Here is a 14,931-nt window from a genome sequence, read left to right as displayed (position 1 = left end):
AACCGCTGAGCCACCCAGGAGTCCCTAAGAGTTTTATTATTATTATTATTACAGTTTTATTTATTAATTTGAAAGACAGCGAGTGCTCAAGTAGGGGAAGGGAGTGGGAAGGGACAGAGGGAGAGGAAGAAGCAGGATCCCCACTGAGCAGGGAGCCTGACATGGGACTTGATTCCAAGACCTGGGAGGATCATGACCTGAGCCATAGGCAGACACTTAACTGACTGAGACACCCAGGTGCCCCTCTTCTAAGAGATTTCTAGGTTAAGTTCCCCAGTGGAAATTTTTGACCCATTTTGAGTTAACTTTTGTATATTGTATAAGATATGGAACCAACTTCTTTCTTTTGCACATGAATATCCAGTTTTCTCAGCACAATTTGTAGAAGAGACTGCTCCTTCCCTTTGGCCCATTGAATGGTCTTGGCACCCCTGATCACATAAATGAGGCTTCAATGCTAGGCTCTTTATTTTGCCTACATGAGGCAGTGGTGAAGGCAGAGGTAGGCTTGACCTGGACTTGTGAGTTCAAAGGTCAGGTGTGAAAGAAGCCAAAGCAAAGAAGCAGCAGAAGGGGTTGAGAAACAAGTGGGTGAAATGACCAAGCTTGGACTGGAGAAACGTGGAGTCACGGAACTGGAGATGAAAGAGCAAGGGTCATAGGAGTGAGAGAATGAGACAGATAGCAGGTCGGGGAGTGTTGCACAGCACACTGCTGGAATGTGGCAGTCCACACAATTACTTGTATATATGTCATTGCATTGGTAAGGATTTTTAGTACCCATGGATAGAAACCTAACACACTATTTTAAGTCCCAATATCAGTGCCATTTACAATGCAAGTAGGGCCAGGCTGTATGTATCTGTGAATGTAAAAGATTTCATTAGAAATACCTGCCATGCGCAGCCCCGGTGGCACAGTGGTTTAGCACCGCCTGCAGCCTGGGGTGTGATCCTGGAGATTCAGGATCGAGTCCCACATTGAGCTCCTTGCACAGAGCCTGCTTCTCCCTCTGCCTGTGTGTGTCTCTGTTTCTCTCTCTCTCTCTCTCTCTCTCTCTCTCTTTCTCATGAATAAATAAATAAAATCTTAAAAAAAAAAAAAAAAGAAATGTCTGCCAGCTTTCTTTTCCTTTGTGTTGGCTTCACTCCTAGGCAGAGTCTTCCTATGACCTGGCAAAGATGACCTGGAAACCCATGACTCAAGTCTTTTTCTTGGCGTTTCCAAAAAAAGTACCAGGACACAGTGTCATTGGTCTGTCTGCTTACATTTCTGAACCAATCATCATTTTTTCGGGGAGGGGGGTGGGCATGGGATACTTTGATAGGCCAGGTCAGGCCCATGTCCATTCCTGAAACAAAGTTATGGGTTAGGGTCAACCCATCCAATCCACTCAGACTCAAAGTCAGGGAAAGTTCTCTAAAGAAATTTAGAGACCCAAACTCAAAGTCTTAGACTATAGATTCAGACTCAAAGTCAGGGAACGGTGGTTCTCTAAAGAAAATTAGACTGATGGTAGCTAGAAGCAGCAGGATGGATGCTGGGTAGCCAAAATATGGCCACTACTGTGGGCCTCACCTACCCTTTACTCACCTTGTGTTTCTTGGACACCAGCCTCCTGCATAGTTTTCTATTGAAATTAAAGGAACTGTCCGGCTCTACAACCACACCTGTCTTTCTCCACTGGATGTGGGGTCTAGGCTTTGTCAGGCATTTGCTCAATTTCTGATCTTGGACAAACTCCGTCCTCTCTGAGGGCCTCAAAATCCTTATTCCCCAGCCTTCACCCCCCATTTCCTCTGGAAGGAAATCCTTTTCGTGCCAAAGTCTGGGGCTTAAAATACTAAATGTAGAAAAGGTCTTCTCTCCTAACTGGACAATACACAAAGCAATTAGTCCAATAAAATGCCTCACTTTGACACCTAATGGGGGAAAGGATTTTTCCTCTCCAGGGTGAAAGGCATTGCTCCTTACCTACGGGTAATAATCAGGGAAAAAGTCAATGCGGTGCTAGGCAATCTTCTTGGTGTCCTGGGTTGATGATTCATAGGCCACCAGTAGTAACCAAGTCAGCCTTCCAAGGCTTTGCCTCTGCTCTTTCATGCTCTGAAAATGCCAAGACCTTCTAATCACGGACAGAAATCATTACCAAGTCCCATAAAACCCAGTGTTTAAGATACATGCAGCAAAACTTCATGACTGAAGTGTGTATGTGGTGGTATAGAATCTTATTTGAATTCATAAGAAGACTTCATTGTGAACCAGGCTATGTGCCAGGCACTTGGGTTAAAACGGCGAATACAAATGTTGTCTACACTCTCATAATGCCTGCAGTTTTGTGGGAGAGACAAACATTGACCCAATAATCCTGCAAATAGAAAGCTAGATTCAAAAATAATGGAGAAGTACAAGATGTGAGAGTCAGAGAGTACTACAGTAGGATTTGACTTGAGGCTGTTTCAAACCTGATTCCAGGGCAGCCCCGGTGGCGCAGCGGTTTAGCGCCGCCTGCAGCCCGGGGCGTGATCCTGGGGACCCTGGATCGAGTCCCACGTCGGGCTCTCTGTATGATGCCTGCTTCTCCCTCTGCCTGTGTCTCTGCCTCTCTCTCTCTGTCTCTATGAATAAGTAAATAAAATCTTTAAAAAAAAAAAAAACCTGATTCCAGTTCTCTTAAGCTTCAGACAAGTGCCTCCTTTTCTCTAGATTCGTCCATAAACTAGTAACATACCAAGTGCCCCCGAGGAAGTCGGCACTGGCGTTATCTCCTCATGATGTCTTCTGTGGCTCTCCAGGCTGTTTTTGGTGGCCCTGCTCTGGGCCCGCACACTGGGTAGGTATACCTGTTCCTGAGCATCTCATGCTACAAGTTCCCTAACTAAGCGCTTGTCAACTCTGCAGATTTGTCACACGTAGTGCCTTGTGGTGTCTGGCTCGGAGCAGGTACTAACAAATGTTTATTGAATGAGTGGATGGGAGTTCGTCGTGTTACAAGGAGTGTGGATATCATTATGGAATCGGACAAGGCATATTCGCTGGCTACCTCATCTGATGTGTGGGATGGGATGAGGATCACACAGGCTGTGAAGCCGTAAGTCCTCCGCCAAGCTCTCCAGTTCGGCTGATCATCCCATGTGCAGGAATGTGATTATTCTTGGGCAAGTTACTGGGCTTCGGTCTGCATCTTCATCTGTATTAGGACTTGTACTACCTTACAGGGAGGTAGGTTTCCGGAAACCTAAAGTGCTATTCCCTGTCAACTTTATTTAAATAAAGAGGGGGTGGGGAGGCCAGGAGAAGGGAAGGAAACGGTTCGAGGGAGCATCCCGCGGGGAGCCAGAGTGGGAGTGGTTGGCCGAGCTGCGCCTCTCGAGGAGGCTTGGGCGTCAGAAAACTGCTTTGCGCGCAAAAATCAAAGCTTAAGCTGTAGACCGGTTTTTTTCCCCATCTCCAAAGCGGAGGTTATGATTCGAGCTCCTCGGGAGAGTATGGCGCCCAAGTGCGATAACAGACTAGGAGCCGGGCTCCAGGACCCGCCTTTCGTGCAGCGTCCCAGCCCCGAAGGCGGCGCCTGGCATTCTCGCTCCTGGAGCCGAGCAGGAAGCGCCGGCTGCGGGGGAAGCCAAGCCCGCTACACAGCCGGAAGTGAGTGGGCGGAGCCCTACCGGCAGCCTCGATGGGCGCAGCCAAGGGCCAATGGAGGGCGGAGGCGTTCCCGCCCTCGCCAATGGAACGCCGAGGAAGGCGGGCCTTGACAAGGAGCCCTAGTAACAGCCGCATGGTAACCCGGGTGCGGGGCGTGTGGCGCTGGCTCTCGGTTCTCCTCGCTGGTTTGGGCTCCCGGCGGCCGCAACATGAAGATTGAGGAGGTGAAGAGCACCACGAAGACGCAGCGCATCGCCTCCCACAGCCACGTGAAGGGGCTGGGGCTGGACGAGAGCGGCCTGGCCAAGCAGGCGGCCTCGGGGCTCGTGGGCCAGGAGAACGCGCGAGAGGTGTGGCGGGCCGGCGGGGAGTCGGGAGTCCAGGGAGCGGAGGCGCGCGCGGACGTCGGCGGACGTCTCCGTGGGGCGGTGGGGCCCGCGCTGGGGCCCGCGCTGGGGCGCGGAGGGCGGCCGCTCGGGGGAACGGGTGCTGCCGGCCGCGGGCGGTCGGCCGCCTGCCTCCCTCCTCGCGGCGCCGGGAGAGGCTGGCGAGAAGCTAGTTAGGCCCCTGCTCTCGTGGAGCTTGCCTGTTGGACTGGTCAGACCTCAAACGTTTAACCAGCAAATAAAATAATCACTGCATTTTGGTGGAGATCGTTCCTGCAGGGCTTTGTCGGACGCGGGAAGGAATCTGGATTTCCGTGAAGGCAGTGAGTGGCTACGGGGATTGTAAGTAGGGAGGTGAGCAGCCTTAGGGAAATCACCGTGGTTCCCAGGGCTTGGGGCTGAAGGAGGGAAGAGGGAGTCCTGAAGACCACACTCGCGGCATCCGTTTTGACCATTCCAGTCGGATCCACTTGTCTTTTCTTTCTTTAAGAAATATTATTATTTTAAAAGACTTTACTTATTTATTCACGAGAGACAGGCAAGCAGAGACACAGGCAGAGGGAGAAGCAGGCTCCCTGCGGGGCAGCCCGATGCGCAGGTCTCGATTCCAGGACCCCGGGATCACGCCCTGAGCCAAAGGCAGACGCTCAACCCCTGAGCCACCCGGGAGCCCGCAGGTCCACGTTTCTTTTTTTTCTTTTTTTTTTTTTTTACTTTAAAAAAAAATTTTTTTTTAGGTCCACTTAAGTGGCAGTGATGCAAGTCATTTCACCTACATTATAATCACGAAGCTATTCAAGCTCTTTGTATGCTATTTTGCAGATGAAAAAAATTGAGGGTGGGAGAGATCACTTACCTACTACTTGCCACTCAGTTTAGTATTGATCGTGCTGGGATTTGTACACACATGTATTCCTGGCTCTCAAATCAGTGCTCTCTCTCTGATAGTACGGCCACTTTTCAGCCTGCTGTGCTCTAACGTCAGATCCCTGCCCTTGCCCTTGCCCTTGGCCTTGCCCTGGCTCGTTAGCTACAGAGACCTGCACATAATACCAGTTTAAGTCTATTGCCTCCTAGCTTGGTTGTGCTAAATGAAAGGGCCAAAGAAAAGCCTCTGGTTTCTATTTTGAGTATCATTTTCCCAAAATGGAAACTATTGGCAGGCTCAGGGGACTTTGAAATTTCTTTTCATCCACCTTCTGTTTACCAAGAACCTGTTACTGAAAATAGCGGACACTGGCTGAGTGCTTGCTATGTGCCAGGCAGCTTTATCTCGGTTTCCTTGTTTTCACTTCCACACTAGTAATTGTCGCCTACTTTACTCTGCCTTTTCAGATGTACAAAAAAGGTAAAAGACTTGTATAGCCAGTACCTGTGTGCCTGAATTCTACAATGAACATCTCTGTTGGTTTGTCCTACATCTCATTTATCCATCCACCAATGCACTTTAGACTTTCAAAGTAAGTTCCAGGGCAGCCCGGTTGGCTCAGCGGTTTAGCACCTGCCTTCAGGCCAGGACGTGATCCTGGAACCCAGGATCGAGTCCCACATCGGGCTCCCTGCATGGAGCCTGCTTCTCCCTCTGCCTGTGTCTCTGCCTCTCTCTGGGTCTCTCATGAATAAATAAATAAAATCTTTAAAAACAAACAAACAAAAAAAACCAAAGTAAGTTGCAGACAGTAGTACACTTCACCTTAAACTCTTTTATTTAGCATGCGTGCCACTATTATGAACAGTGTTTTCAGAGGAGGTGATTTGATTCACAGAGGTTAAGTGAGTAGGTCAAGGTCACTCAGGATAGTGATAGAGACAGGATTTAAACCCCAGCCTGTCTGATTCCAGAATGCATGTTTTTAACTCTGATGCTTTATGCCTCCTTATGAATATGAGCTTCCTGACAATAGAGGTGGTTAAATATGATTATATACACCAAACTTCACTCATTATCAGGGCTCAGTATTTGTTCATTTATTGAATTAATAGGCATCCTACTGCAGCTTCCAGGTCCTTGCATGACTGATCACATCAGCAGTCTGTCTCCCTGGTGCTTAATATCCTCTTACCTGAAAAATGAGAGAATTAGACTAGGTGATCTTTTAAAGGCCTTTCTAGTTCTTTTTAAATTTTAGAATTCAACCGAACATAAATCACTGAGGAGAATTTGGAGCTTAAACTGAGGGAGAGTAAATGGAAGAGGTTCTAGTACATAACCATGGTTTGGAAAGTTTCTTCCCAAAGAGTGCTCAGGATTATGACATCACAAGGTTCTATGGGAAGACCATAGTGGGTGGCTCTATTTTCTTAGAAATGCAGCATCTGAATAGCTTCTGGGCTCTCTTCAGGGCACTGTGCTTTTCCAACTGAGCCAAAAATGGAATGTAGCCCATCTACACGCATTCTTTGAACTCACATTTTTGGAGTGACTAAGTGTGTGACCAGGGTACTTCTCCACAGTACAAAGAAAGTAGCGGTAGTGGAGATAGGATATGTTCACAACACCCTGTCACCACCTAGAGAGAAGAGCTATGGCCTCCCCTAAGATCAATATTAGGTTATTAAATCAATCTAAGAAACCATGAAGTCCTGAGATATACGTGTTGACTAAATGTGACTCTTTATAGTTAAATATCCTAAAATATATAAAAATTAGTAACCCATTTATGGAATTTGCATCTACACACATTTATAGATATATATATATGTGTGTGTATGTGCTGTAAATGGCTTAGTATTTGGAGAGTTAGCGTGAACTTAAGGTATAACAACAAATCATCAAGTAATTTACTCTTGAGGATTCGAAAAGGCATTCAATTAATCTTACTGGTGCACTAGGTTTAACCTCACGTGTGCCATGGCCAACTAGTGGTGTATGCCTTAGTTCTTAACCCTTAATAAGTTAACTTGGGAATCTGATGAAAACTGTGACTCCTCCCTGGAAAAATGCCTATAGGGCACTTATATACACAATTTTGTTTTCAATTTCATTCCCAGACTTGGGAGGTGTGTAGGCACCTGGAGCCTACCCCTTGTCCCCAAGCTAGAAATCACTGCTCCCATTTGTAACCCTACCAACCATTCTCCACACAGTGCCATCGGGGTTTTTTTTTTTTTTTAAAGATTTATTTATTTGTTTATTCATGAGAGACACAGAGACAGAGGCAGAGACACAGGCAGAGGGAGATGCAGGCTCCATGCAGGGAGCCCAATGTGGGACTCGATCCCGGGACTCCAGAATGACGCCCTGGTCCGAAGGCAGGCGCTAAACCGCTGAGCCACCCAGGGATCCCCTCATCGAGGTTTTTAAAAAGAAATCATCATGGAACACAAAGCCGAAGACCTTTTCAGTGGCTTCCCATTACATGTAGATTAAAATCCAAACTTTACTATGGACTAAATAAAATACTATTCTGAGTCCTGGCCCCTGCCTGCCTCTTGAAGCTCATGTTCCCATTCTCCTTTTGTCTATGCTTTGGTCACTGCAACCTTTTTGTCCCTTGGATTTGCCAAGCTCATTCCTGCATTTTGAATTTGCTGTTTCCTTTGTCTGCAACACTTCTTCCCCTTTGTCCAGAGCTTCACATACCAAATGTAGTTTCCTCAGAGAGGCTTCCCCAGATCATTACCCTTTTTTCTTTACAGTAGTTCTACAGTATTTTTGTGTGTGCCCCTTCCACCAGACCACAAGACTTTCTTTTTGTCATCCACTGCCCATCTGCACCTAGAACAGTGCCTGCAGCATAGAGGCACTCATGCTGGCTAAATGAGTATGTGAGTTGTTTGGACTAAAGACTGGACTTTTTCCCCATGTGAAACATTTTAACACTGATTTATTATTTCTTTCCATTGTGGTGTCTAGGCATGTGGTGTGATAGTAGAATTAATCAAAAGCAAGAAAATGGCTGGAAGAGCTGTCTTGTTGGCAGGACCTCCTGGAACTGGCAAGGTACTCATTTTCTCTCATTTTTTAAATCTACCCAAGAGAATGATCTTAATGTTTAAGCCAAATTGAATTCGTGTCTTAACTAGTCTTTGTTTAGCTAAATTGGTTATACGTATGTTTGAAAAACTAATGTGCAATAAAACAATCGAGTGTCTAAAATCCATGCTCCTAAAATTCAAATTATCCTGGCTGACCTCCAAAGAAGAGGGGATGAACTCCTTGGAGGGGTCTCCACTGTGTCTAGAATTTGTCCTTTATCTCTTTCCAGTCTCCTTTACGTTGGAAACACATTTCTGTTGGCCTAGGGCTTCATTAAATCTTGGGGATGACATCTTTTTTGAGGGGGAAAGAAAATCAGTCAGCGACCATTTTCCTGAAGGGTAACTTTACCTAGCACTCTTCTGGCTGTGTAAGAGATGGGGAAAGAAAGGAAGAAGGCAGGAATTAGGTGGTTTTTTTTTTTATTTATGATAGGCACACAGTAAGAGAGAGAGAGGCAGAGACATAGGCAGAGGGAGAAGCAGGCTCCATGCACCGGGAGCCCGACGTGGGATTCGATCCCGGGTCCCCAGGATCGTGCCCTGGGCCAAAGGCAGGCGCTAAACCGCTGCGCCACCCAGGGATCCCGAATTAGGTGGTTTTTATCTTTAAGGGGCTTCCAGTCTCTCCAGGGCAGAGAGAGGAAACCATGACAGCACAACATACTTCAGTGGGCCACTAAGCTTTGAGGTACTGACTGGTCTTAAATGCAGCTGGGATTTGAGCTGGATGTGGCGCCAAGGGCTGGTAAAGCTGGAAGGGTCGAGACTTGACATTTGCCCTGCAGATTTGGGGGTGAGTTTGGTTTTGGGGGAGAAAAGGGCTTTCAGGCAGAGGAGGCAGTATGGCTTGTTGGGATTTGTGAGAGGACTGTTGAGGTACACAAAATAGATCAGAGCCCCCATTCTGAGCCTTGCAAGGTCCTCAGAAGGGCCACTTGGTATGGGAATATTAGAGCTTGGGATTGTGTGTGTAAAGAAATAGGCTTTACATTTCAGCTTTGGTGTCGACCCCACCATGGGTACCTGATGGAAGTATCTTCACCTTTTCTTTTTTTTAAAGATTTTTATTTTTTCATGAGAGACACAGGGGTGTGGGGGTGGCAGAGACACAGGCAGAGGGAGAAGCAAGCTCTCCATGCAGGGAGCCTGACGTGGGACTCAATCCTGGGTCTCCAGGATCAGGCCCTGGGCTGAAGGTGGCGCTAAACTGCTGAGCCACCCGGGCTGCCCATTCTCACCTTTTCTGAAGTAGCACATGCCTCATTTCAGACAGTTTTTAAACCAGTCAGTTGTAAGATAATGACTTACCATTTTTTAATCATTTAGTTGAATTGATGGCATATTTTATGTTAGTGTCTTACAATAGAGGATGATGTGGCGTATTCGTGAAGAACTTTTAAAGTGCCATATAAATGTGAGCTTTAATTATCTCTCTGGAGGCAACATCAGATTGTCCAGTGTATTTACTGTTACCTTCCCTCTCCTTCCATTTTTCTTCTTTCTAAAGTACATCATATAAAAGTTGCTTCTAGGGCAGCCCGAGGGGCTCAGCAGTTTAGCACCCCCTTCAGCTCAGGGTGTGATCCTGGAGACCTGGGATTGAGTCCCACGTTGGGCTCCCTGCGTGGAGCCTGCTTCTCCCTCTGCCTGTGTCTCTGCCTCTGCCACTCTGTGTGTGTGTGTGTGTCTCATGAATAAATAAATAAATAAATAAAATCTTAAAAAAATAAAAAATAAAAGTTGCTTCTAGAAGTTTATTGGTGGTCAATTGAGGTTTGCATTTATTTTGTTGCTCTTGTTTTGAAAGATATTTATGTCTGATATATAATTCTGTTGATAACTGTTTTCTCTTGGTGCTATTTCTATTGATACCTGTTGCTTTTGAAAAGTCTAATTTTGAGAATTTTGTCTTTCTGGATGTTTTTGGTATTTCAGTATGTATTTCTTGATACCTCTTCACTGTGATATGTATCACTACTATTTTACCTCTTCAGATGTTGCATTTCCTTATTCTCTTTATACTCTTCTGGAACTCCAGTCAGATGATGTTTAATTGCAGAGGTTCTTAGCCTGGGGCAGTTTTTGCCCCCCCAAGTGACATTGGTTATATCTAGAGACATTCTTGGTTGTCACAGTTTGTTTGAGCAGGGACTGCTACTGGCATTTTGTTGGGTGGAGGCCACGCGTGCTGCCAAACATCCTATAGCACACGGACCTTACAAGAAGGAATTATCCAGTATAAAATATTAGTAGTGCCAACATTGGGAAACCCTGGGCCAGAGCTTCTCATTTTGTATTGTCTTTCAATCTCTTTTTCATATTTTCTCTCTCTTTGGCTCTGCTGCATTCTGAGTGATTTCTTTAGACTTCTGTTCCAGTCTATTTGTTTTATAGGCTATGACTAAGCTTCTGTTTAATCCAACCCAAGAATATTTTTCTTTTTTTCATTTTGAAAAATTTGAAACCTAAAAAGAGTTGGAAGAATGGTATGGTGATCCCCTCTATACCCCACATGTAAATAAGTTATTGTAAATATTTTGTGACATTTGCATTTTCTCTATTTCCGAACCATCTGAAAGTCAGTGCAAGGACATTCTCCTAAGGACACCAAGGTACCAGCATCCACCCAAGAAAATTTAATGTTGCTTAACAGTATTAGCTGATGTCTAGTGTATATTAAAATTTCTCCAAGTCATTCCAGTTTGGGACTGTTTCATTTTTTATATTTTTAAATTCAGAATACAAAGATCACATACTACGGTCGTTGCTATGTCTTTAGTCTCTTTTTATCTAAACAGTTGCCCTCTCCAGCCTTTTTTGGTTTTGTTTTCTTTTTTGACATTGACTTTTTTGAAGAGTCCAGGACAGTTGTTTGTAAGAAGATCCTACAGCTGCCCTACAACAATTGTCTGATTGTTCTATCTGTGGGAAACGATAAACACTTGGTGGAACCCTGCACGGGTATCTTGTCTCCCATTGCATCCCAGCAGGAGGCTAACACAATGGGCCAGAGGCCAAGCTCTGCTTTGAAGGTCCTGGTTCCCTTTGTTTTTTTTTTTTTTTTTTTTTTTTTTTTTTTTTTTAATTTATGATAGTCACACACAGAGAGAGAGAGAGGCAGAGACATAGGCAGAGGGAGAAGCAGGCTCCATGCACCGGGAGCCCGACGTGGGATTCGATCCCAGGACTCCAGGATCGCGCCCCGGGCCAAAGGCAGGCGCCAAACCATTGTGCCACCTAGGGATCCCTCTGGTTCCCTTTGTAATTGATTACTCATCATCGTAAGTGGCGTGCTGAGATGTTGTGACTATCCTTTCACCTTGATGGTATAGCATTCCCTATGGTTATTGCTCTCTCAGTAAATACATTGGTGGTTGCAAAATGGTGATTTTCTACATCTGTCATTCTACATGTATTAGCTTGCTTTTGGTTTTGTTTTTAGTAAAGAAGGAATATCCCCAACTTAAGTTCAGTTTGTTTCCCTTCAAAATGTGGCTTTAAAAAAAAAATCTGGCTATTTTTTATAGCCTCTTGTTCCTTGTTCATGACTCAGTATCTTCATTTTTTCTGTATTCTGTCTGCTTGTGAACTTGTGTTTGGCTCATCAACTCTGTGAGGCTTCTCTTGAAAGTGCTTGTGAATTGCCCTCCTGCCCTCCTGCCCAGGGCACTTACTATGAATTTTGTGGAGTGGGTTTTCTAGTTCTCAGTATAAAGACTAATCCTCAAGTTGTTTGTGAGCATGCTGTGGAGACTTTTCTCCTTACCCAGAGCCATGGCAGGATGGATAAGTTTATACCTGTTTATACCTTGTATTTCAGGATTTTTTTGGTTATGGCTCGCCTTTTCTATTCATGCATGGCCCTTCAGGGCTCCTTTTTATTCAGGGAGTTTTCTCTTACCACTGTACCTTGCTGAGGTTCCTGCTATCTGTCAAAACCCTCTGGACTTTAAAGGTGATGGTAGTTTTTCTTTCTTTCTTTCTTTCTTTCTTTCTTTCTTTCTTTCTTTCTTTCTTTGAGAGAGAGAGTGTGTACATGCATGTACTAGTGCAGGCCGCAGGAAGGAGCAGAGGGAGAAGGACAAGCAGACACGGGGCTCAATCTCGTGCCCCTGAGATCATGACCTGAGCCAAAATCAAGAGTCAGACGCTTAACCGCCTGAGCCACTCAGGTACTCCCTTTATTCCTTTTGTAATATTGTACCATTTTCCTCCTAGGAAATAGAAGTTCTCAGCACTATGGGTTTGTTCAGTCTGTTTCCATGTGTATGAAGGCTTGTGGTAACTCTCCTGCTTTATGGTGTGCTGACGGGATCTATGGTTTACGTGACTTGACTAAGTGGCAGGCAGGAATATGGTGCTTATTTTAGAGATGCAAATATGTGGTTCATATGGCTAATCCACTCTTAAGGATCTCACTCTATTAATAACGGGGTTTTATATTTAGCCTTTAGAGAAAGGAGATGTTCAGATGAGATTGAAAATAGATTTCTTCAGTCTTTTCTTTGCAACAACCTCTTTTTTGTGTGCCACTTGCCACTTACATGGAGGCTGCTCACAAAGAAATAATGTCTTGGGGGTTGGGGTTTGCATGCTTTGCAGCTTGGTAATTGACCTTGGGTGAGTTAGTAACTTGTGTGTTTCATTTTCTAAGTCTATCAAATACAATTATCAAATACAGCATCAAATACTAGATCATCAAGTTCATATGCTAGTTGGGAGGATTCAGAGACCTCATACAAGCAATTTATTTTTATTTTATTTTTTAAAGATTCCATCCATTCATTCATGAGAGACACACACACACACACACAGAGAGAGAGAGAGAGAGAGAGAGAGAGAGAGAGAGAGGCAGAGATACAGGCAGAGGGAGAAGCAGGCTCCATGCAGGGAGCCCGATGTGGGACTCAATCCCAGGACTCCAGGATCACGCCCTGGGCCGAAGGCAGACTCCAAACCACTGAGCCACCCAGGGATCCCCTCATACAAGCAATTTAGAACTGTGTAACAAATATGGGTGTATTAGCTATACTGTATACCTGCCTCCTGGGAGCCTTTAAATGGAAGAAACTAGGCACACCTGAAGCATTTCTTAACCAAATAATTATCATATTTTATTGGAGGAATATTGATCATCTCTTCTGTCTTAGGTAGAGATGGGGGTGTGCCATTGAACCATATATAGTTTCTGTCTTTGAAGTTCACAGCTGAATGTGTGGAGTCAGGGCCTGTGGAGATAGCTGGGTGAGAAAGGAATGGCTGAGTAGGTGGTGGGTTTGGATAGAAGGTGGACATGGGGGCAGCCCCGGTGGCTCAGCGGTTTAGCGCTGCCTTTGGCCCAGGGTGGGACCCTGGGGACCTGGGATCAAGTCCTATGGCGGGCTCCCTGCATGGAGCCTGCTTCTCCCTCTGCCTATGTCTCTGTGCCTCTCTCTCTCTCTGTGTCTCTCATGCATAAATGAATAAAATCTTTAAAAAAAAAAAAAAGGTGGACATGGGGACGCCTGGGTGGCTCAGTGGTTGAGTGTCTGCTGCCTTTTGCTTGGGGCGTGGTCCTGGAGTCCCAGGATCGAGTCCCGCAACAGGCTCCCGGCATGGAGCCTGCTTCTCCCTCTGCCTGTGTCTCTGCATCTCTCTCTCTCTGTTTCTCATGAATAAATAAATAAAATCTTAAAAAGGTGGGCATGGTGCTAGGGTCTGCCCCTCACACTGTACCCTGTCATGCTTCAGAGATTTTCCCTTCCCTTTTAGAGTACCAGACAATAACAGTTTTAGAGGCATCAGCCTTGAGGTCACAAACTTAGCTGCCCACTCACACAGGCCATGGGGATGAGAGAAGTGTCTGGATACAAGCCTGAGGGTGTGGGGTGGCTGTGGTGGCCAGAGGGGCGTGCCCTCACTGAAGGTGGCAGCTGTTCTAGAGGTACATACCAGGCGCCACCAAGTGGTAATGAGGGCCCTTTGTGGCCAAACCTTCTGGTTCCTCAAAAGAAGCTAAATACATGAATTTTTATGTGAAATTTCCCAACATTAAAAAATGGGCAATAAATTGAGTTTAAAAACACACAAGACTCAGCAGGGCGAAATGGAATCAGGCTGTGGGCGCCAAGTTGGACTTGTGATTTAACCTAGGATTTTGATTTGACAGGTCGGGAAATCTGGCACCAGAGATTTGCCACATGCCCAGGGTCACAGTGAAAATCAGTTGTAGAACCAGGACTGCAACCCCGTTTTTGCCCATCTACCAGTGTTTTTTGTGCTATGCTTCATGCTGTTTCTCTAACACATTCTACCATCTTAAAACCATCACCAAAATGGCACTGAAGAGGTTCCTTCTAAGAGGAACCTTACTAGGCTGGTTGTAAAAGACTGTCTCAGAGATCCACTTTGTGTAGAACAAGCTTGCTTTCTTGCTTAGCCCATATATATGCCTTGGGAACTGACCTTACTCAGACTCTTGTTTCAAAGTTGAGCAAAGATGTATGTATTCAGACACCATGGCATTTCCCTGTCCTGTACCAGCTCTAACGTATTGACTTTTTATACTTGTTATGTGACCATGCAGCTGTTAAATCTGCTTGTGTTTAGCATTTGCCAGCAATAGCTTTCTTACTAAAAATCAGTTCGTAGTTTATGAGAGCATGTTCAGTTGTTACTTAGGACCAGCTCATAGCTTTAGAACCTAGCTCCTGCATCATTCCTCACTGTGGGCAGGCCACTCAATACAAAGCAAATGTCCTGTGATTCATTCTTTGATTAGTGGTTTTTGAAGGGCTGGAGGTTGGTGTTCTCCTTGCCTGTAAAAACCACCCTGGAGTAGTGTTCTGGGCAATTAGGTCAGGGCCCTGTTTTATTTTTTTTTATTTTTTTTAAGATTTATTTATTTATTCATTCATGAGAGAGAGAGAGAGAGAGAGAG

At 45.4% G+C, this 14,931-nt stretch overlaps 1 protein-coding gene across 2 annotated transcripts in view; it reads left to right on the top strand.

The window, feature by feature from the left end:
- Positions 1-3,775: 3,775 nt before the first annotated feature.
- RUVBL1 (RuvB like AAA ATPase 1) overlaps positions 3,776-14,931 on the top strand; it is a 41,779-nt gene continuing 30,623 nt past the window's right edge. The window contains exons 1-2 of one of the 2 annotated variants that reach the window (XM_055343938.1): positions 3,776-3,995; positions 7,888-7,974. In XM_055343938.1, the coding sequence (XP_055199913.1) occupies positions 3,855-3,995; positions 7,888-7,974 (228 nt within the window). In that variant the 5' untranslated portion in view covers positions 3,776-3,854. Of the gene's footprint in view, positions 3,996-4,188; positions 4,709-7,887; positions 7,975-14,931 lie in introns of those variants that run through there. The other variant, XM_055343939.1, reaches the window with a different exon arrangement.

Source organism: Nyctereutes procyonoides, unplaced genomic scaffold (assembly GCF_905146905.1).
Source record: "Nyctereutes procyonoides isolate TBG_1078 unplaced genomic scaffold, NYPRO_anot_genome, whole genome shotgun sequence".
NCBI lineage: Eukaryota > Metazoa > Chordata > Mammalia > Carnivora > Canidae > Nyctereutes > Nyctereutes procyonoides.
This window is presented reverse-complemented; position numbering and strand designations above follow the sequence as displayed.